The following is a 21934-nucleotide window of genomic DNA, read 5'->3' on the forward strand; positions in this document are numbered from 1 at the left end:
TTTGCTTCTTTTTTTTAAGTGTAAAAAAATACATCAAAAGAATAAGCATTGATGGTGAATCAGAAAACAAAGCCCCAGAAAAATCATGTTTTGCCCTAAAATTTCCCTTGTTTGGGGACCTCTGTACTGTTTGCTTTGCTGTGATTAATTTCTTGCTTGCTTGTCTGCTTGGATTCCAGTGCCATGGCAGTGGATGACAGATACAGCTATTGTAAGACGCTCTGACATTCAGTACTCTATTTCTAGGGCACCAAGTGAGCTGGGAGTGGTGTAATGTAATCCCAACCTGTTTACCATTCTCTGGAACGAGAGTTAGAGTATTGTAGTAGGACTTAGACTGACATGCTATTTTTGTTCCCCGTCTTTATTTTTTTCTTGTGCATTCAATAAGTAACTTTTGTATTTGGTAAAAATGTATCTGTTTCTGTGTGAATGCTAGAAAACATTTTCCCCCCAGATACCTTCAGTTTTTCAGCATATGCATCCTGGTTCCAAAAGCCTTTAACCTTCAAGCAGGATATACTTGACTACTTGAACACTGCTTTCCCCTAAAGCAGTGCTGGCATAGTAGCCAGTTCCCGGTGGACTGATGTTCATGAGCAGTTACAGGGCCTCCACCTTTTTGCTGTTGATTTCAGACAACTTGCCTGCTTTGTCCAAACTTGTTAATTGTAGTAAGAGTCATGCTGATGGCTGAAATGATGTTAATTTTCAGGGAGTTCCGATGGGGTGAAGGCTTTGCTCTTTTGCTTTGTAAGATCAGGATTTTATTTGAAGGGACATTTTATTTAGACATTTGTTGATTTTGTCTAGACAAAGAGAATTAAGGTGTCAGCGGTTCATGTGCCTTTTGCAGCACCTAGATACAGCGGTTTGCAACCTTGCTATAGAAGGGTAAAACCTTTCACAGGTAAAATCTCTTTCAAAAGAAAAAAGAGATGTCATTCTTTACAAAGATATGCTGTAATTCAGAAAGTCTGTGTTCATCCAAGTCCCAAAAGTCAACTAGTATAGACATCAGTTGAAAAAACTGCACTTAAGTCTGCTGAAATATGGACTAAATGTGATAATGCATTATTTACAGATTGTCCAGTAGAAGGTAATATAGCTTCACTATGTGCAAAGAAACTATAATATGAAATTTTAAAATATTTTAATTGCATTGTTGTCTGCATATTGTGAAATATTTGCCAAATATCCCACTAAAAGCGTTCTGTGGGTGTGTGCCACATCTGATCCTGTGGTCAGGGCGCCCATTCTTCTGGGCAGAAGTATCATCTGGCAGATGAGTACCAGAGCTGAGTACTTGAGTGTTGTTCGTATTTCATCTTTTGAATAATGTAAAGGCTAGCACAACTGCAACCTTTCCTTGGGTTGCCCTGAGCATGGTCCAAATGTGATATGCTGGCCCCTGGAATTATTAAAACACACTGTGAGATGCTCACCATGCTTTGCCGATGATCTTAAGTTAGTATAAGTGAGTGCTGCAACTGAGAGTTGCACCTTATCCCTGTGACCGTAAATTTTCCTGCCACAGTTCTACCCAAATGTTTGTGCAGCTGTTTAATGAAGCAGATAACATTAAAACTCTCTTTTGTTCTTTCTTCCCTCCACAATACTTTTTAACATGGATCAGTTCCCTCCTCTCCCCTTGCAGATATGCTAATGCCACAGCAGATGGGAGGAGTAGTGGCAGGAATCCCATGGCCAAGGGTGGCTCCCTGGGGACGTGGCCACCTTTGGTGGGTGGGAACTGGGCTGTTCCAGTGGGAACTGGGCTGTTCCCTCTCTTGTTCAGAGCAAGTGAATTATGAGACATCTGTGAGACACCAATTACATTTTGTCTCTCTGCTCATACTTAAAACTAGAAGCAGGAGAATAAAAAGAATTTTGCTTGCCTGTCCTTGCAACAGTCTGGTTGTAATTGAGGACTTGATGAGCACTTGTTTCCTGTCCCATTCCTTCACCTAACCTAGTTTTAAGGAAATTACCCTGTGTTGTGACTATAAGGACATTCCACCTATGAGGAATGTCCTCATAGGTAATGCCAGTAGAAGTGCTTGCAGCTTGGGCATGCATTGGGCAGATGTACCTTTCTAGTTGTTATTTTAAAATATTAATAATTGTAGTTCAGGAGCATAAGGATGGTATTTCCACCAAAGCACAGCTAGGTAGAACGTAGGTACAGAGGAAGAAGCTATTTTAGATGACTGAGGCAATCAAATGTGGAGGTAGGTGTTTAATCACGCTTTCCCTAAAGAATTTTTGTTTTCTCAATAAAGGTTTCTTAAAATTCCCATTACCCTCTTTGATGTGCCATGTGGTGACCCTTTAGGAAAACTGTTAATTTTGTCCATTTGGGAAACCCCAGGATAGGAATACTTGATCATGCTGTCACAGAAAGTACTTTGTGTGGAGTTGAATGTTGATATCATGGCAAAAACTGAAATCCCGGACATTTCTCTTATTTTATCTCTGATAAGGTAAGGGCATTTTGACAACTGAAAGCCTTTGGGGTTTTTATATTTTTTTTCAAATTTTTTTTTAATTTAAGATAGACAGGCTAGGATCGATAAAGGACTTGATGATGTTCCTTAGGCACTCGAAGCATATTAAAAAAAAATAAATCAATTTGGCTCACACCTCACAACACCAGCATTATACATAGTTAGCAAGAAGCTTGTTTATGCTTCTGTTCATCCAGAGCTGGAAGAATCTAGTCACCATTTCTGCTTCTTTGTGAAAAAATGATCTCAGTTACAAAACGGACTGTTAAAGTCCATTAAAGAATTAAAGAATACAGCTTTTATATTGTAACTAACAGTGGCCTGGCCTTGGATTTGCATGTAAACTTATAGATAAAAAAAATTCTTATACATATAAACACTAAAAAATATTAGTTGAATGTTAAAAGGAAGTATTGTGATCAAAGAAACACAGCATATTTTTCCCCTGACCTAATCACTGAGGTTTTCTGAAATTCTAAAAGTTCTCAAGATACGTAACTGTCTTTTCCTCCTCCGTATAAAATATCAGTGCATATTGTTATATTGTCACTATTCAAACTGACAAATGATGTCAAGCTTAAAAACATCAGTGTTTCCAGCTCATACAGCCCATTTTTATGAATTCTTTAATGCCTGATGTGTTCCTTAAGAATATCTTAATGGAGTTACATTTCAAGTAGCTGTTGTAAAACACACTATCTAGGGTAAAGACCTCAATACACTTTCCAGAATAAATACTGATGCTGAGTAATTATTTTTTTTTCTTTATTCCTGAGTAAATAAGCTGTTGCTTGGAGAAGCCTATATTTGTTAAAGGATAGTCAAAAGATAAGTATGTCCCTTTAGTGCAAAAAAGTATAACAAAATCTTCTGTTTAGACCTAACTGGTGCACAAGTGACAATCCAATTTGAATTTTCAGACAAAATGTTCTAGAGACAGAAGATCTGAATAACAAAAGTAAGTAGACAAGGCAGTTTTCCACTGTATTTCCACCCTGAAATACAATTTTAAAATATCCTGAAGCAGGAAACTTGATCACAGGTCTACTTTTCTTCCTCTGGTCAGGGTTGAATAGTCATAGGGAAGGGCTGTAGTGCCCTCAAGTGAGAAAAACTCACTTGTATACTGCCCATTATGTGCTCTGCTTCTCTTGTGTTGTTCTCTGCTGTTACAGAGATTGAGTTGAGCCAAAAATACGTAAACGAAAGGAAATGAGACTGTTTAGATTGTACTCTGACCTCATTCACACAACTGTGTGCCACCTCAACCACTTTTGTAGTCATTAATTCTGTTTGAGAGTATAAGACACAGGTCTGCAGTGATAGGGATTTGCAGCATACCAAACTGCCATCAAGGCCTTTCTGCTAAAAGAACCTGTTATTTAATGCTAGGCTGTCCTTCCATTGGCTTCATAAAACCAAGCATTAAGACTGGCAGGTTGCTGCTAAATCTGTCTCATCCCCTCTGAATATCTGTACACCAAATCATGGTCATTATTCATGTTTTAATCAGCTGTTTCTGCAGCAAGAGGGCACTTCATCCTCTTTCATCTCTAGGGTTCACTTGTCAAGCGATTAAGGGGATTTGTGTCTGACAGCTAAATAATCTAATTATACTCGCCTTGCAGAAATAGTGGGTTCAAGATTCTGTCTGCTTTGTTGATATGTTCTGTTGTGTGTTGGGAGTCAACCTAGACTTGGAATCAGGAAATCTGAACTCTGTTTCCACCACGTGTTTCTTGTGTGACAGGACTAAGGAGGTCAGAGTGATATCTACAGAGTAATGTAAGTGGAAGAAGGCTGGCTGCCACCATCTGGAAATGACATTTACTGTAATCAGCATACTGGAGGAGGATAGAGGGAAAATGAAATGATACTCTTCAGGAGTGTCTCAACCACCAGGCTAGAGGGGAATATGCTACCCTTTTTGTTGATGCTGAAACAATTCTGCAGCCAAGAATTCAAGATATACAGGGCTGGAGAGAAAATGCAGAACTTCACTTATCTTTGCAGCCTTGCGATTAGGACACTGCTGAGAGGGGCTCATTATGGGCCTTCTGGTTCATGCTGCATGTGACGTTTTATTGCAAAGGTTATTGACAAAATTATAGAGTTAGGTAAATGGAGAAAAAGAGTTCATGCTGGGAGATGTCAAGAGTTGCTGGCAGGGTCGAGGATCCTGCTCTTGGATTTGGAGTGTCTAAATTCCCAAAAATCCCTTCAAGTTATAAATCTTATTTTGCGCCTGTATCCCAAAGGGGTAAGATCTGCTTGCTTCTTGGGAATGTTGAGCCTGACAGGTAGGAATGAATTGGGCAAAAGACTAAATAATATAAAAGCTGGAGTTGTATATCAGTATTTTGCAGAATAGATCAACGTGTCTAGAAGAGCTTGAAGAGCTTTTTTTTTTCTGAAATAGAATTAACCTTCCTGTATAAAGGAAGAACAAAGGAGTAGGAAGGATTATATGGAAATCTTCAGTTCAACCCAATTAAACTGTTCGTTCTCCCATGTTTTCTTTTTCAGAAGTGAAAGAGGTTTTGATAAGTTATGCTTAGCCTTCAACTGGAGGATAGGCCAAAATACCATATAGTACTAGTCCCTGAAAAGAAAAGTCGATGTCATGAAGATGTGTGTTGGATAAGCAAGAATTTAAATTGGGCTTGCTTGGTTTTCCTAGTCACTAGTAAGTTTGGTAGATATTTGACCTGTATGGGAGTATGAGTGATGTAAAACTGTTAGAGAGTCAGAAGGAAAATTTCTGGGTCTTATGGGAAGAGACATGTCTTGTCTCCCATTTTTCTTTTCTTGGCAGAAAAAGTGGTAACTGTGATAATATTGCTTGATCTGGGACTCCCAGCACACAGATCTTAATTATACTTGAGGTTTTATCCTGTTAAAGCAGAACCATCAGACTTAAAAGATCATAGAGGACTCAGTGTCTCTGAGACTGAGAAAAGTCTATCTTGCATGTTTCCTAATGAACAAATGAGTACTATATTAATTTTCATGGAGATGTTTTCAGAAAGTGTTAACAACCCTTTTCTATGCAAATATATGGATCAGTATAGACCAATTGTAAACACAAATAAATCATAATAATAGAAAAAAAATCTCCTTTAGTACCGTTTTACAGGAAGAGTAAAACATCTTGGCAGCACAGGTCCACCTGAAACCAGATTTGCATGGTTTATCCATTCTTTTTCTTTTTTTCCTGTCAGTGGTGCTTATGTCACCCCTATAAATCCTTGGGTGCATTCCTCTTACAATTAATAGCAGTCCCACTTGTCTTCTCTCCCTGTCCTACAACAAATTCAGGTGTCCCTCCTGAGTGGGTTCTGCGCAACCCTTGTTTAAATTATTTGAATTATGACTTTCTATATCCTCCTAGTAGATATAAACCTCCCTTCCTCTCCTCATTGTGGAATTATGGGACAACTTTGCTCATTCCCCAATAAATGATCTTTGGATCTTGTAGGTCACTGTGATCTTTCAGTACATTTCATGTGCTGAAAAGTTTTGTGCTTCTCTTCATCTATCAGTCAGGAGTCCAGTTTCTCGCTTCTTTGCTCAGGCTATTTCTGTACGTGTAAAACCAGTCATATCTTGAGCCACTTTGTTCCCCAGGCTTTTTACCTTCTCTCCTGAACAAATTGCAACTCATGCAAACACTGCTTTCCAACCTGTTTCCTAGCTCCCAACAGAAGAACAGCTGATTTATCACCTGCACAGGCATTCTGTCTGAACGAGCAGATGAATGAATGTTTTCAAGCATTGCACTTGCATCTGCTTCTCTAAATTAAGAAATTATATTGCAGCATGACCTTCCCACTGGCATACACTAGTTTCTTTCTCTTTGCCCATGATTCTTTTGCTGTGACTTTTAGCTTGTTAAATTTTAGCTTGTTGTGGGTTTATCTGGGTTTTGCTTCCATGGCATAAGATCAGTGATTCCTGTATGATAAAGCAATTACAAAATGCTTTCCTTTAATGAATAGTTCTTGAATAACAATTTCATTCTTACAAAAGGAGAAACTCCCCTAAATTAAAGTTTCTGGATATTCCTTTAGTAAGCATTCCTTTCTGAGTTAAATAGCAGTGCAGTTTAGAGTATGTGTTCTCATCATTTTCCAAACAATTTTATGAAGCAGAACTGTGAATAAAGGTTTGATAATGAATGAGCATGTACTGAGATGTGTAGCTCTCTTGGACTGCTCTGTTTGCCTCTGAACCAAAAGCTGTCTTCTCAGTCTTGCTTTCCTCTTGAAGGCTTTTATCTGTGTGAATGCCCGATAGCTTCACGTTCTTCATTATATCTCTTCCAGTCCAATTTTTACTGCTTTCCAGCTGCATCTCAGAGTCAGCTCTTCATCATCATCCTTCTTGATTTTAAGCTTCTTCAGCACAGCCAGGTCATGCTCTTCTCTTAGTTTTGCCCTCTCCTGATTTGCAGGAGTCCGTCATCTGCTATTTTTCTGTTACCTCCCTAATCACTGCTTCAGATAATGCTTCTTGTCTCTCATTCCCACCTCAGCAAAGAAGTTGGGAAGGTCTGTAGAGTTTTGTTGTTGATCTCAGCAGTGCACAAACTCCAGATTGTAAGTAGAGTTTTAAGTTCATCAGAAGGTCAGTTGTTTCTGCTGCCATCTCAAAGTTAAGTTGCAAGAGGACACTTTTGGGTATTGCAAGTCATAGTTTGTCTTGTCAACACATATTCTATGACTGACTTGTGCACCACTCTCAAAACCACTTGTCTTCCAGAGGTGCTCTTTTTGCCAGCCTAAAAGCCTTGTATGTGTATTTTACTCCTTTTCATAGATAAATTTTGACATATTTAGTGTACAAAATGACTAATATGGAGTTCTTTGTATTCTTTATACACCTTGAAGTTTTTCAACTACTTCAAGTGCTGTATTCCTATTGCTTCTCATACAGACCAGTGTTTTCCTCACGGTCCTCAAGAGATTCTCAGTGCCTTCAAGACTAAATCTTAGCTCTCTTGTCTCTTAGCTTTTACTCAGAAGACACTGGAGTATGGAGAAGGCATTGTGGAGTTTATGCATGCCTTACCAGCAAAGGATGTTGAGCTACAGCTAGGGCTTTTAAGTCCTCATATCTGTATAAACAAGTAATAATTACACTTACGTCCTCAATTATATGTGGCTGGAATTCTAAAGCTATACAGCTTCCTTGATAGGTAGAAAAGGTGACAGAGGAGATAGCATGCATATAGTTCCTGGTGAACATACATAAAGATGAATATCACCAATTGTATTTTATTTTGTTGGGGCAGATAATGTTTGTTTACTGTTCTTTCAGCTTACCTGTCTGAGGCTGATTATTGCTCATTGTAGTACTCCTCTGTAACTTAGTTCTTTTTGCTCAAAATAAACAAAGAAGATGTGGTCAGCTTAAAAATCACACTTGATCTAGAGTGACTGAAATGAGTACTCCTTGTATGGACAGAAGTCAAGGGTTTTTTTCCCCCACTCCTCTTTCAGTTTTATTTTTGGTACTGAATAGCACCTTTCCACCAATGAAATTTCTGTGAGTCTTCGCTGAAACTGTGTTAAGGAGTTAATGTTTAAAAATGTTAGTAAACATTTTTTTAAAGGGAGAATTTGAGGATCATATTTTTATGAATTCTCTATCATTTAAAAAAAAATAGCTAACAAAACGCCCACAGACAAAGCTAAGTATGCTTTAATTTGCCTCTGTTTCTTTACTGTCCTTTTTCAACTCCTATATTGTATTTCCATTACAGTTTTTTATGTTGTCTAACTTTTAACTGAACCTGCACATTTTAAAGGAGAATAATTTTTTTTTTCAGAGTGTTGGGAAGAAATTACCTCCAGCCACAGCAACTCAGGAGCCAACAAAAATAGAAGCGGACAGCAGAACAAAAAGTAGGTTTCATAGTTTTTTCTTCTATGCACTTTCTGCTATTAAGCCTCGTAAAAGCAAGCTGAGCACCTTTCTTTGGTTTTGGCTAAAAGAGTGTCCTGTATATATGAAAAGCGATGATGCAGATAGATATATTTAGGATAAACTTTGAGTAGGCGGTACATAGGCAGAATGCTTTGTTTCACAGAATCCTCTGAATTGTTTTTGCTCTGATAATCCTACCTCAAGTTTTCTGCCACCAAAAATCAAATTAAATTGCATGATCAGCTTTCGGCCTTGAGGGTACTTCGGAATTAATCAGAGTTGAATAAGATCCAACTTCAGGCTGTAACTTGTAGGTGGGTCATAGAAAAATATCTCTGGTTGTGAGTGCCCTTGCTTTTTTCCTCTTTTTTCTTTCTTTATGTAGCAAAAATAATCTGTGTGGGTGGTATAGTTTGTATGGGAAATGAATGGTGTCCAAGAACTTCTGTTCTGTTTTTGTCATTTCAATGCTTAGTAAACAAAAAGCAATAATTAAATCTTTTAGGTAGGTCTCAGTGCTGTTCTAGGGAGGCATATGTAACTATCTTACCAAATAACTTATATATTCCCCATTTTTTGATTTTATTTATATAACGTTGTAGCTTTATATGTTATGGATTCTTGTAGAAAAGAATAAGAAAGAAAATAACATAGCCATACCTTAGAAAATAAATTGAGTATAATATAAAATGTTGAGTTTTAAGTCTTGCACAGTCCTTCTCCTTCCTTTTAGATAGTTAGCAGATAACATTTTGTCTCAGCGCTGAAACACATACAGACATAGGAAGGCAAGCACCCGGAGCAGCAGAATAGGGGCTGTCTGAGAGGAGTGTGTGGTTACGACCTGTTTTACCATGTTTTCAGTTCAGAGATGCAAAAGCAGCCTGAAACAACTTTTAGGGAGTTACTGTCCATTAGCTGCACCACACTAATTGACTTGCTGCATCCTCTTATGTTGTTCCCCTTGTGACACAAGGCTGTTAATGGGAAGTACTGCAAGAACTCAATTGCCCTGAGGAAGTAAGAACTTGAAATACCAAAAAATGAGTGAACTGGTAATGTTGAGCAGAGCTCGTGAATGAATGTATTTTGGAATTACCTTTCCTAACCTGCAGCTTGAGCAGGTTAAGCTGACCTGAGTGCAGGTGCCATCAGAAGGGGTAGTCCCATGGGCTTTCCCACCTGCAGCACTAACCCTTGTGTAGTAAGCCAGCCTGGGAGACAGCTGCCTCTTTCCACACCAGCTTATACTTCTGACAGCTGAAACTGCTCACTAAATCACATCCCAGGGTACTGGGGTTTCATACTTCTACCGCTTATAAATAGATGTGGAGACCTTCTGAACAGTTGTTAGAGAACTGTACCTTCTACAGTGACACATTGAGCTCTGGTTGACGCAGAGACACTTCTCCATCAACAATTTTGGGGTCTGGTTGGTTCTTCTTTCACCTTTTTGTCATTTCCCTCAGACATGCCCTTTTGGTTAGAAAATCCCTCTTCTTTTGTTGCCATCTATTTTCACCATGGTTGTGTTCAAACATGACTCAACATCTCTTTTGCCAGAACTGGTGAGAAGGGTGAGCTACTTATTTGTACGATATCCTTGCGTGTTATGAAATTTTATTAATTTTACCCAAATTTTATTATTTAGGGCATTTTTCTGGAATCTTGGGGGCCTCAGTAGAATGTTTCACATCTCTTTTCTTGCTTGGGAAAGAGAAACATATGCATAGGAAGGTCTGATATAATGTAATGATATGTAATTGTCTGAGCCTCAAATGGCACCACAGGAGGTACTTTTTGATCAGTTGAAGTTGTCCTTCATTTAAATTGAAAAACCTTTCAGTGAAAATGAAACATACTTCATTCTAGTTTGGTTTTTGATATAGGCGGAGGAATAATTTTTTCGTAATACAGTTAATGTCTGATAATCAGACATGAGGAGTATGATCAGTCTGGCATAGGACTATGATCTATCTAGCATTTTTCATTTTTCCAAAATTTAAATTTTGTTTTCTGCTAAAAACAAGCTTGAGAAGGCATTGAATCCAGGGAACTTTGCAGTCTCAGACAACTCATGAATATCCTAATTGCAGTGTTCAGCATAAAAGTACCATTCCACCTTGGACCTCAGCTACTTTCACTTTTGCCTGGGATGGTAGGGTCCCAGTCTTCCTTGGGGTCTTTAACTGCCAAACAAAACAGATACTATGCCATTCTCCAAAGAAGTAGCAAGAAAAGGAGAATCCATAGATTCAGCTCAGTATGGAGAGGGCGCTTTTGGATACGTGATTTAGATTCCCTTGGGATTGCTGCTGGAGATGTATGCCGCAAGCAAGAGACAAATTATGTTGGTAGGGGAATAATACAGTTTGTCATCTTCCACCTATTTCTTTCCATGGCTGATGCTGTTATGCCTTAGTCTCAACTGGGTAAAAAATGCAGTTGCAGTGTGAAAGAGCCCGCTGAGAGAGGAAACGGGGAGCAGTATTTTCTTCTCTCTCTGCCCACAGAGGCTTCAGCATGGAATGGTGGTTGCTGCCTCTTCCCACATCTTGATTTGAGTCTGCTTTTTTCCTGTAGCTTTTCTGATGTGATAAGGCAGTGATTTGCAGCAAGACACTTGACACATTTGCTCTTAGTACATGCAAGATGTCCTAAGTTCTGCAATCAGATGAGTTGGTCAGAACAAGAGATGGAGCAGTATGTTCTACAGGTGCATCTCCCAACAATATACTATGCAAATCTCCCTAAAAAGTGGTCTTAAGGTTTGGGGGGATAAACAGTTGACTCTTTGGGGCCAAAGAGGACTTTTTGGTGAAAGGGAGAGCACAGTGAAGGCACAAGGCCTTACATAGCTTGAGTGTTCCCTTGGAAAACATCACTAACCTTTCAGGAATGAAAGAATACATCTTTGAAGAGAAGAGGGGAGAGCTGTGTAGTTTAGGTTTGTGGGTGCCTCGACTTATAGGGGAATTATTCTGCTGTTGAATTTCCATCTACCTTAGGTAGCTGGGATGGCACATGTATGCATGTGTGTTTATAATCCTATCTCTGGGATGAGTTGTGGTTTTTTTTCTATGAAGTAGCTTGCTTTCAGTTTAAGTGGCTTGCAGTGAAGGGGCTATAGTTATATTGTAGAAAATCAGTATACATTTTAAGTAGTTCTGTTGGATTCTAAAATTCAGCAAAGCAAAACCATCCACAATGACTGAGTGCTGTTGCAGATTACTGAGATTGCAAAAATGGAGTATAAATAAGCAGATAACAAAAAAGCAAAGGCAGTAAGTCACAAAATGCATTGATCACGGCACTTAATTTGATTGCTCCACTCACTGACTATTTACAGTTTGTGTTAACCTATTGCATAATAGGAATATCAAAATTCTGTCAAGCAACTGATCTTTTTGCATGATGGTAGAAGGTATAAAGAGTAGCTGAATCTATATTAATGGGGCTCTAATTAGTTCTGTTTCTATTTTTTGTTTGATGAGGTGTTGTTTTGACAGTTTGAAGTTCTGTGAAAATACTTATTAGTGCAATCCATTTATGAGTCTTGAGTGTAGCAATTAATAGTAAACCCAAACTCTGCTGAGTGTAGTGTTTGGATTTTTTTCATCTGGTTTGTGGTTTTGGTAACAAGGATGTAATTTTTCACTAGATTTTGTACATTTTATTTCACTTCAGAAGCATTTTATGAGCGATAGTTATAGAGAAGAAGCTTAAGTTCAAGGAATACTACTTTAATTAATGCTGCTTGTTTTCTTACTTAATATTACTTAGTTTGTGTCCATATTTATTGGTGTATGATTTAGACTTTGTACAAGGGGGAAATGCTTAAGCCTCAAAAATCAGCTATACAGATGTGTTGTTTGTTTTACTAAAAATAAATAGATAATCATTTTCTGAAAAGTTAGAAGGGTGAATCCAGCCCAGTGGTTAGATTACCTGAGAAGGAGGAAATCTTGCCGTGGCATGGAACTATTCTTGCCTAACAACATAGAAGAGAGGTAAGAGGAGAGAATTGCGCCATCCTGGCCTAAGAGGAAAAGCAAATTCCAGAGTCACTGTCCCCTGTGAAATTTAAGCTTGAAGGTATGTTTGTCTGTGGACTGCTGGCTTGAACATCACAGCTCATCCGAAGAGTCTGGCAGGAGAACAAATAGAAGAGACATGCTTTTAAAGTGAACAGGGTCTGCTGATACAGTAAATGGAGTTTGCTCAGTTCTGGTTTGAACGGTACAATATTTAACCAGTCTCTCAAAATACAAACAAATGAATTTACCTGCTACAGTACTGCAGGACCCCAAGTCATAGCGAAAGTCTAATACATTTACATCAGTGCTTTACACTGCAATTGTAAATATGTATCGAGCCACTGAATTCTGTGGGTGAAATACAGTGCTTGCAACAGCCGAGGTGATGAAGCAGCTGTATTCTGTAGGAATGCTGTCTCTTGCTATTGTTCTCCCTCTTTGAGGCAATGATTTTTTGGGGGGCCTGAGACTGTATCAAATAGGCCGCATTTTGAACTCGGGACAGACTGTGGGACATAAGGTGCCGAACAGAGATGCATGTTAACTACCCCCATACAATCCAGTTCTTTTTAGAGGACAGCCACTTTATAGTGTTTAGGATGGTCTCGAGACTTTTTCTTCAATGAAGAGTGGGCAGTGACAGACCACTTGTGACAGATATCTAGTTCTTTGCTGCTGCTTTTTCTTCTGACTTCTGAGCTATGAGGACAATGCTGGGAAGGGGAATTGCATGTTACCCTGGGCCCTTTGAGGTCTGTCAGAGAAGCTAGCAATGGCTTTGTTCTTCCTTCCAAAGGACAGGACTAGGAGGGACATGGGCGGAGAAGATGCTTATTGTTGTGTTGTCATTGTACCTAGTCTAGTTGGAACAGTACAATTCAAAAATCACAGAATGTAGCTGAGGGTGAATATTTTCAAATGGGATTATACCTAGCCCAAGCCCTCTCAGTTTAGAATATGGTGGGCCAGAAGCTGAACATCCTGCATTAGATCCAGCCTGTTTGAGTTGTAGGTATGCTGTAAGATTTATCTGCTCGCTGAGTTCCCTGAGCCATACCTATTGCCTATGGCAGGTTGTTCTTTGCTTGGGAGGAGCTGTGAGTTTGCAGGGAGAGACTCTGTGGTCTGACAGAGTAAATTATTGTTGAATTAATAAATAAGGACTGAAAAGCTCATGAATATATTCTTTTCTCCTCCCTTGCTTTTTCCAAGATGTCTGCTGTTGGGGGTTTATTAGCAGGTATATTTTTAAAGTGTCTTCAGGTCAGTGGAAAAAAGAGAGGCTTCTGGAAGAACCATCTGTGATGTGTAAACTCAGCCTTGGATGTCAAATGTAAAAATGAGATTTATCATCTACCGTTGAGGGACGCTTAGTATTGGTATCTTAGTTTGAAGCTTTAATTTGGCTTAAGTCTGTTTACCAGGACTGTAATAGGATATATTATTTTGGGTTTTTTTTTCACTTGGAAAACCCTCAAATTCAGCAAGTTCCAGTTGGTCACTAAGTGCTATGTCTGAAATTAGTATTTCCTTTTATCTTTTCTTCCTTCCTATCTAAACATAACTGTTGAAATTAGGTGCTTCTACATCCTCTTATGGTATTGTGCTCTGCTGAGTAAGAACAATTTTAGTGCTGCTGACGTAACCTGTTGGATTCTTCTCTGCTTATATTAGTCTGATTTTAAAGTTTCATATTATTTTGAGTCCTGTTGGCTTTGCTTTTACTTACTTAAATCTTGTTGGTCTACCATTCCTTTAGAAGTTTGAAAGCTGACTTTGTCCAGTCACTTACATTGTTCCAAATCCATCCATGGTGTTGAGACCTAGCTCTGTTGCAGCATGACCCACAGGGCCCTTGTTAGGCAGAGGAATGTATTATTGATTTAGTGTATGTCAGTGTGAATCGCACTCAAGGAGTCCAGACTTATACTGTACATAAACCATGATTTTTTTCTGCGGCTGTGCCTTCACTCTGTGTTCTTGTGCCAGCCTTCAGAGCACGGGGTGGCCGTAAGCCTCCCCCAGCTTCCTCTTGTGCCTCTCACATGTAGCTCTTCATGAACTGCGTCAGCATTTGTCTGAGCTTAAGATCTGGGTTTTAACGTTTTTCTCTAGTTTAATTCCTTGTTTCTCTGCTCTCTGGATACTAAAAAAAAAAAAAGTTAAGAGCTTGGTGGGGAGGGACGATAGGTCCTGGGAGAACAAAATTCTTAAAATTCTTGATGTTAAAACTAGAAGGTGAAAATGCGTAGCCATTTCTATGTGTGAAAGACGATGAGTTCTTTGGATAACCTCTTGCTGCTTTTGACAGCCACTGTGAGATCCACATTGATACATACTTTTAGAGGAAAAGCTTAAAAAAAAAAAGAAGAAAGAGAGCACTTCCTTTAGTGATTATCAACTGACTTTTTCAGACGCTGAAACCACAACCTTCTCTATATTCTTGTCTTCATCTTGAAGGATGATTCAAATTTACAGTCTTCAAATAGCAAGGGGAAGCTGAGGGAGGATTGCATTATAGGACTCAGGAGACACTCTCTGGAGACATTTGCTGTTCAAAGCATCTTTAACCTGAAACAGATGGGATTCATCCATGCCTTGGGCAAGAGCTGCACCACTGGCATCCTTTCAAAATAGTACCATTACTGTGGTATAGTGGCTATTCTTCTCTGTTGGTTAGCTGTGCATTAAGTTTGGCTTCCCATCTAATCTTGAGATAGTGTATAGATTATGTACTGTGTAAAGATTATAGACAGTGTATAGATTATATACTGAATGGAGGAACAATTTATGTAATTGAGAATGGATACTCAGGATACTCCTTGAGCCTAGATGGTGTTTGCCTCTGAGAACCCAGCCTGACTTCTGTTCCGTACCCCAAAAAAGAGGTGCTAAGCCTGTTTCCAGTAACCAGAGACTTCCCTGAGTATACGGCACTCAGCTTCTTTAGTACAGGATTCTAACTGCGTCACCTCTGTACTAATTCACTGAATCTATTATTTAGCAAAACTGTTTTTCAGGATGGGGATACTCTCAGAATAGGGAAAAAACCAGCCATGATTATTTAAGGGAGCGTGCACACTGAAGTGTAAAAATGTGCTGAATCTCGTGTTTCTCTTACATGTTGCTCTGTATCTACCTGACCTAAATCAGTATGTGTCAACTTTTCACCAGCTTTTACATAAAATATTATTATACTGTCTTGAAGACAATATAGTGAGCAGGTGAATCATCCTAGCTGGGTCCATGAAGAGGAATCCAGACCGTTTTTCCAGAAAACAGTAAACTAGCAGTTAGACGCCACTTTCATCACCTGAAATCTGAGTTGTGATGTGGTGGTTCTCACATGCCCAGTCGTTTGGCAATGTTACCAGATGTTTATTTGACAGTGTTCCCTGCTCTCAGAAACCACAAAAGAGGCTTATTTTTCCCTTGCTGATATTTTCTTCAAAGACCGTGTTCGTTGTCTTCATCTGACTCTTGTTTCTTCAGAGACATCAGAGGGTATGGTGGGTTGACCCCAGCAGCAGCTAAGCTCCACCCAGCCACTTGCTCCCCCATAGGGGAGAGAATAGGGGGAGCAAAAGTAAGAAAACTCATGGATAAAGACAGTTCAATAAGTGAATAAAAGAGGGGAAAAGAAGAGGTGACACAAAGGCAGTAATTCACCTACCAGAAGTAGACCAATGCCCAGCCAGTCTCCAAGCAATCGCTACCTCCCAGACCAACACCCCACAAGCCCACCCTTTTTTATTGATGAGCAGGAGGTTATATGGCACAGAATATCACCTTTGCTCAGCTTGGTCAACTGTCCCATCTGTGTCCCCTCTCAGCTTCTTGCCCACCTCTTGGCCTACTTACTCAGGGGCAGAGTGTGGAAAAAGAGAAAAGAGAAAGCCTTGGCACTGTGCAGGTATTGCTCAGCGATAGCCAAAACACTGGTGTGTTACCAGTGCTGTTTTAGCCACAAATCCAAAACACAGCACCATGCAGGCTGCTGTGAAGAAAATTAACTCCATTCCAGCCAGACCCAGTACAGGGTGGGGCCAGAAAACCAACAGCTAAAAATCCTGGATAAGGTTAAATTTTTGTATTCAGGAAGCCAGTGCTACATAAAATTCATACCCTGTCTGAGTGGCAGTGTGAGAACTGGAGAAGAGCTTTCCTCTTCCCCATTAGTACCATTTCATTTCTCAGGCTGATTGTGCTTACAGCCAGCAACCCTTCACATGCATGTGTGTTGACTGCTTATTTCAGGTTGGTGTTCCTGTCACTAAACTTTAGCAGTTGGGATGCAGCTTCTGAATCAGAGCCCTAAATTTCAGTACAGGCATGTGAGTTTAGTGTCTGGATTCCCGTGGATCCCAGTGAGGATCTGTCACTGCTGTCCAGGGAGTTCAGAGCATGATTCAGCTAATTGAATGTAGGCGTATGCTCTTGGGGTGAAGAGCGGCTCTCAAGGCTTCGCTCACTTTAGTGACTTGCTCGCCATTGACTGTAGTGCAAGAGTAGACACTGATATTATCGGTTTCTAACATCAGATGCCCAAATCTACATCCAGATGCCAGGCCCGACCTTGGGGCTGAAAGCAGTAGCCTGCATCTGGAGGTGTTTGAGTTACTCCAGGGTACTTCGTCTTGCCTGCAGCTGCCAGGCCAGAGAGACCGGTCTCTTCCATAGGTTGTGCATCGTATCAGCCAACCACACGGGTATCTTACTTACTTACCAGTATGTGAAATGGCACTTAGATTCTGGGCAGCTGGACTGACAACCCTGGTGGAGCCTCAAATACCCACAAGTGTGATAATGCAGGTTCTCTTAACAGTAAATATACAGAAATAAGTCCTGTTGTCTGAAATTAATTTAGATTTCCATGGCCTGCAAGTTTCTCTGCATCAAATATGACAGTTGACTAGAGTTAGAGGTCACCAAAATTGAGACATTTGAAGTGAGGTGAACATTTCTACAAAGTCACATGCCTTTTTACAAAGGGTCCAGTAAATTCTGTGTGTGTTTTTTTGGTCTTTTTAAATCTGCTGTCTTAGAGTATCACATATTTTTATACATTATTTAACAGCTGGAATACATATTCCCTTTTTATTTGTAAGGCACATTGACATACTTGTCTGTTGCACAGCAACATGTTGTAAGTAACTGCTTTTCATGACAACTGCCTTTTATGATTTCTGAGTAGGAGTGCTGGCTGCTGTATTTTCCAGATGAAAGTTGAGATGATGACCTTATTTATAGATAGTAGAGGAAAAAGGGGAGAGGAAACTTTAATATTCAAAACTCTTCTTTTATGATGAGTGTACAGAAGGTTTAGTTATGAATGCCTTTACATTTATTCATGTATTATTTATTATTTTATCATCTTTATAGATTCAGAAATATCTGTTTTCTTGCACACCAGGGGATAGATAAGCTATGCCAACCTACTGTGTTCTTTATGCTTCCAGTTTATGTGATCTGGTGGAAGGCTGTACCAGTGGAACTATTGAAGCAAGTGTCAGATACAGGCTTACTCTAAGCAAAATGGTTTGTGGCAGGTTGCTGTCTGGAGCAATTTCATTTGAGATAATGGTTCTAGGGGCTTCAGTGCCAAGTCCCTGGATGACATGTGCGGGAATGCTCATCAGTGTGTAGTTTTTTAAATATTTCATACTGTTTATGAAGGTCTAAAATACAAGGAGAAAGATGGCAAGAAAATAAAGCAGCACAAAGAGATACTTGTGGAACGTTTTATGAAGATTTTCACCCTTGGACAAGCAGTCATTATAAAGTGATAATTTATCACATTGAATGTTCTTCCTTTCAGCCAAGGAGTATTGCAAAGTGATATTTCCATATGAAGCACAGAATGATGATGAACTCACAATCCGAGAAGGTGATGTCGTCACACTTATCAGTAAGGTAAAAGCAATATTTTTCTCCTATAAGCAGGGATCCAGTTTTTAAAATCAGCATCATTCAATTGCAGTAAAAACCCTATTTGTGCCTCTGGCAGTGTCCTTCCTAAAACAATGCTAGTTTGACAATGAAACATTACATAGACTTCAGAATGCCCTACATCTCCTTTCCTCTTTGCTTTAGAGCCTTACCTTGATAATGTTAAGTGAAGAACAGCAGATATGTACTCTTGAGTTTACAAGTTTATACAATTAATTTTAATTTTAATCTGTTGGCAGGTCTACATAAATTGTAAATTGATCCCTGTTACAAAAATAAAACCCTAGAAAGTAAACTAGAAGACTCAAGAAAGCAGCAGCTTTGAACACCTCTGTTAGGTGTGTGAGTAGGAATTCGTGTAGGAATTGCAAATTGGATTTTTTGGGTTAGGTGGAGATAATGTGCCTAAATTAGCTTAATGAACTAAACACTTATTTAAAATGTAGCCACCCTTAAAATTATGCTAAATCAGAAAAAGATAATAAAATGTAAATTAAATTAAATAATTTTAGATCTGTATTCTTTTCTTTAAAATTACTTGAAATTATTCAAGATTAGAAATGAAAACCATTGCCAGGATTTATACTAACTCTCCAAAAACTATATAGTACAATGGTGAGTAAACAGTTGGGTTTCTTTTAGAAGAGCTGTACGCCATGTTACACAGAACGGATTATAGTTTAGGTGCACTTAAATTCCCTGCTCTTGTTTAAAGATTTTACATGTTTTTGACTGCTGGACATAAGTATTTGGGAAAAGAAAGCTACAAAATAGAAAAGGCTGTGGATTTTGCATGATGAAGATGAATTGTAACGATGTGCACAACAGTGCTGTTGTTGGTTTTGCTTATATGAAAGTAAAAGAATGAATTCTATAATTGATAAGTTTCATAAGAAATTGTTACTTGACTGAGCAATTTGGCACATGGCTGGAAAAACCCAAGAACCTTGGGAAGTACATCTGGGGCAGTGTTTGCTATGATTGCTATTTGCAATCCTAGAGGACATCTTTGTCCTGAAGAATATACGTGTAACTAAGGAAAAATAATCAGACACTTGGTAGGAAGAGAAACTTCAAATTTAAAACAATAAATTGTGTACATTAAATATCCTTTAAAGACTTGCCCTCACTGACTTTTTTGTTTAGCTTATCTTGGAAACTGTTTGGCTTTGCCTGATTTGAAATGTTGTGTGAATATTTAACAGTGTCTCTGATCCTGGAAATGGCTTTTAAGATGTTATTCCTGTCCACTTTTTGCTTTATTGACCAGGTTGACTTAACTCTCTGAGATGGCTGGTCTCCAGGTGGAGCTGTGTTCTTCAGTATACATAGATAAAGAGACAATTACTTTACTAGTTTTCAATATGAGATTTTATTTGCTTGCTTTTTCCCATTTTCTTCTTCCTGCTGCCACTACCCCTACAATGGAAGGCTATTTGTCTTTTATAATAACTGAGCTCATGATTTGGCTGAATTGATCAGATTTCCCAACCATGCAATGAGAAGTTTGTCAGTATGTTCTCTAATATATGCCCCTGTCCTGCTCTCCAGCCTGATGGTATCAAGCCACTGCAGACATTTTATTCAGTTTTCTTCTTTCTGTTGTATGTCTATGAACAGTTACATAAAACTGTTCCTCTAGAGAGTGGAGGATCTCAATGCAAAAGGCTTGGCATTTCTCCATGGATGCTTTTTTGTGCTGTGTCTGAACTAATCTGAGATATTGAAGAAACAGTGCTTAACAAGGAGTCTTTTTCCAGATTCTTTTGTGGTTTGCAGATCTCATTGCAGTTGGACCTGCGGGGTTTTTTTCATCTGTTTTTAACACACAGTTTAAAAAATAAAATTCAAGTGATGTGGAGTCAGGGCCCTTGGTGTAGAGTTCTGGAAACAATGGTGTCTTCTCTGTGCTCTACCATGCAATATAGTAACTTTATTTTAGTCCAAATCTTATGAAGCAGGTGTCTCTGGTAATTTTCCTTTTAGTCAGCAATAAAAAAGTCAGCTTCACCTTTCTGCCCGCTAATGCCTTCTGCTAGAGAGTTGCCTTTTACCTGGAATTCAAATCACTGTGCTTAGTGTCCTTTCCATAACCAATTACTGATCCATACTGACTAGGAGGAATTAAATAGAAATTTCTAAAGTACTTCAGAAACTATTACTATGGTTTTGATTTTCTATCAGATTACAGAGTCTCTTTTAATCTATTTGCAAGCAATTGTTTTGCAGGGTTTGCTTTCTGTGCTGGACAGCACTAGACAAAATTTATTCTTCCCAATTACCTAGACTAAGGAGAGAAGATTGTTACTTTTAAAGAAAGAGATGGGTGTCATGGTACTCCTACAACCACAGATGCATTATCATAAAATGATGTTGAAATCACTAAAACCAGAAAGTTATATGACTTCTCAGTATGAAAAGTTCCTCACTAGGCTAATCTATTTTCACACAGTCAGATCTATAAGAATGTTGAAGGCTCACTATTTTAACTTGTACTGAATTTGCATTTAATTAAAAACAATGGCATTCATGAGAATGTGTGGAAGTGGCTGAAGTAATAAGGAGTGAGTGACACAAGAATGATAGAGAAAGCTCATGAAACTAACACAAAATGAATTACAAGAATCTTAGAAGCAAGAGGATGAGATAGCGTTTGATAGGTGCTAAGAGGAAGGGGAGTGACTGGTAAGTTACTAGGAGAGCCTGTGCATTTGTGCACATGCATCTGAGAATACGTGTGTGAGGAAGCTGTTAGTCTGGTATTCACCTTAAAATGCTAAAACTTTATTTTGTGGAAAGAATTACAAAGGAATGGTATCAGTAAATGCAGAATTCAAAATTACCATTTTAACAATGCCCCTGCAGATAAAAGAGATAAGATTATACCAGATTTCTCTCGGTTCTTCAGATAAATTAGTATAAAAGTCCCTTTGTCAAGATCATCAAATATCTACCTTATATAAAGAACAAAGCAGTATTTTATTTTGTCATGGCCTTTGCAGAATCTGTTTCAAGTTCTCACTCTGTTTTGATGGATGTTGAGATCTTGAATCAAAAGCTGATCAGACCTTTCCTGTGGGCCTCTATGATAAGGGAATTCGAATGTCTGAGGTTTTTTATGAAATAGCCAAAGAATACTTTGAAAGGATTTGCTGAATCACAAATGAATTCCCTAGTCATTGGAGAATGTGCTGATAAGTTTTATTAAAAAGCTGATGTGATTCAGTAGAGGTTGATCATTTACTGGTCAGAACAGTATGTGTTTTGGGAGATATCAGGAGAAGGATGGCATTATGCAGGAATGATAGCCAAAAATAATTGCCACTTAAATAGCATATTGAATCATTTTTTTTTGATGAACTGCATAGTCCTAAATAATGGGAAGGGTACACGATGAGAGAGAGTCAAAACATATGGTAGTAACAGTTTTTTTCTCATGGGTTAAAATTTACCTAAAAGACTAAAAGAAATGCAGAAACTAACTTCACATAAATGTATTACAAAACTTTCTGG

At 38.7% G+C, this 21934-nt stretch overlaps 1 protein-coding gene across 3 annotated transcripts in view; it reads left to right on the forward strand.

Annotated features, from left to right (window-relative positions):
* The window catches only part of SH3KBP1 (SH3 domain containing kinase binding protein 1), a 231594-nt gene that overhangs the window by 162038 nt on the left and 47622 nt on the right, over positions 1–21934 (forward strand). For all 3 annotated transcript variants that reach the window (XM_074158570.1, XM_074158585.1, XM_074158578.1), the window contains 2 exons: positions 8338–8413; positions 18291–18385. In XM_074158570.1, coding sequence (XP_074014671.1) covers positions 8338–8413; positions 18291–18385 — 171 coding nt within the window. The remainder of the gene's footprint in view (positions 1–8337; positions 8414–18290; positions 18386–21934) is intronic.

Source organism: Numenius arquata, chromosome 1, assembly GCF_964106895.1.
Source record: "Numenius arquata chromosome 1, bNumArq3.hap1.1, whole genome shotgun sequence".
Taxonomy (NCBI): domain Eukaryota; kingdom Metazoa; phylum Chordata; class Aves; order Charadriiformes; family Scolopacidae; genus Numenius; species Numenius arquata.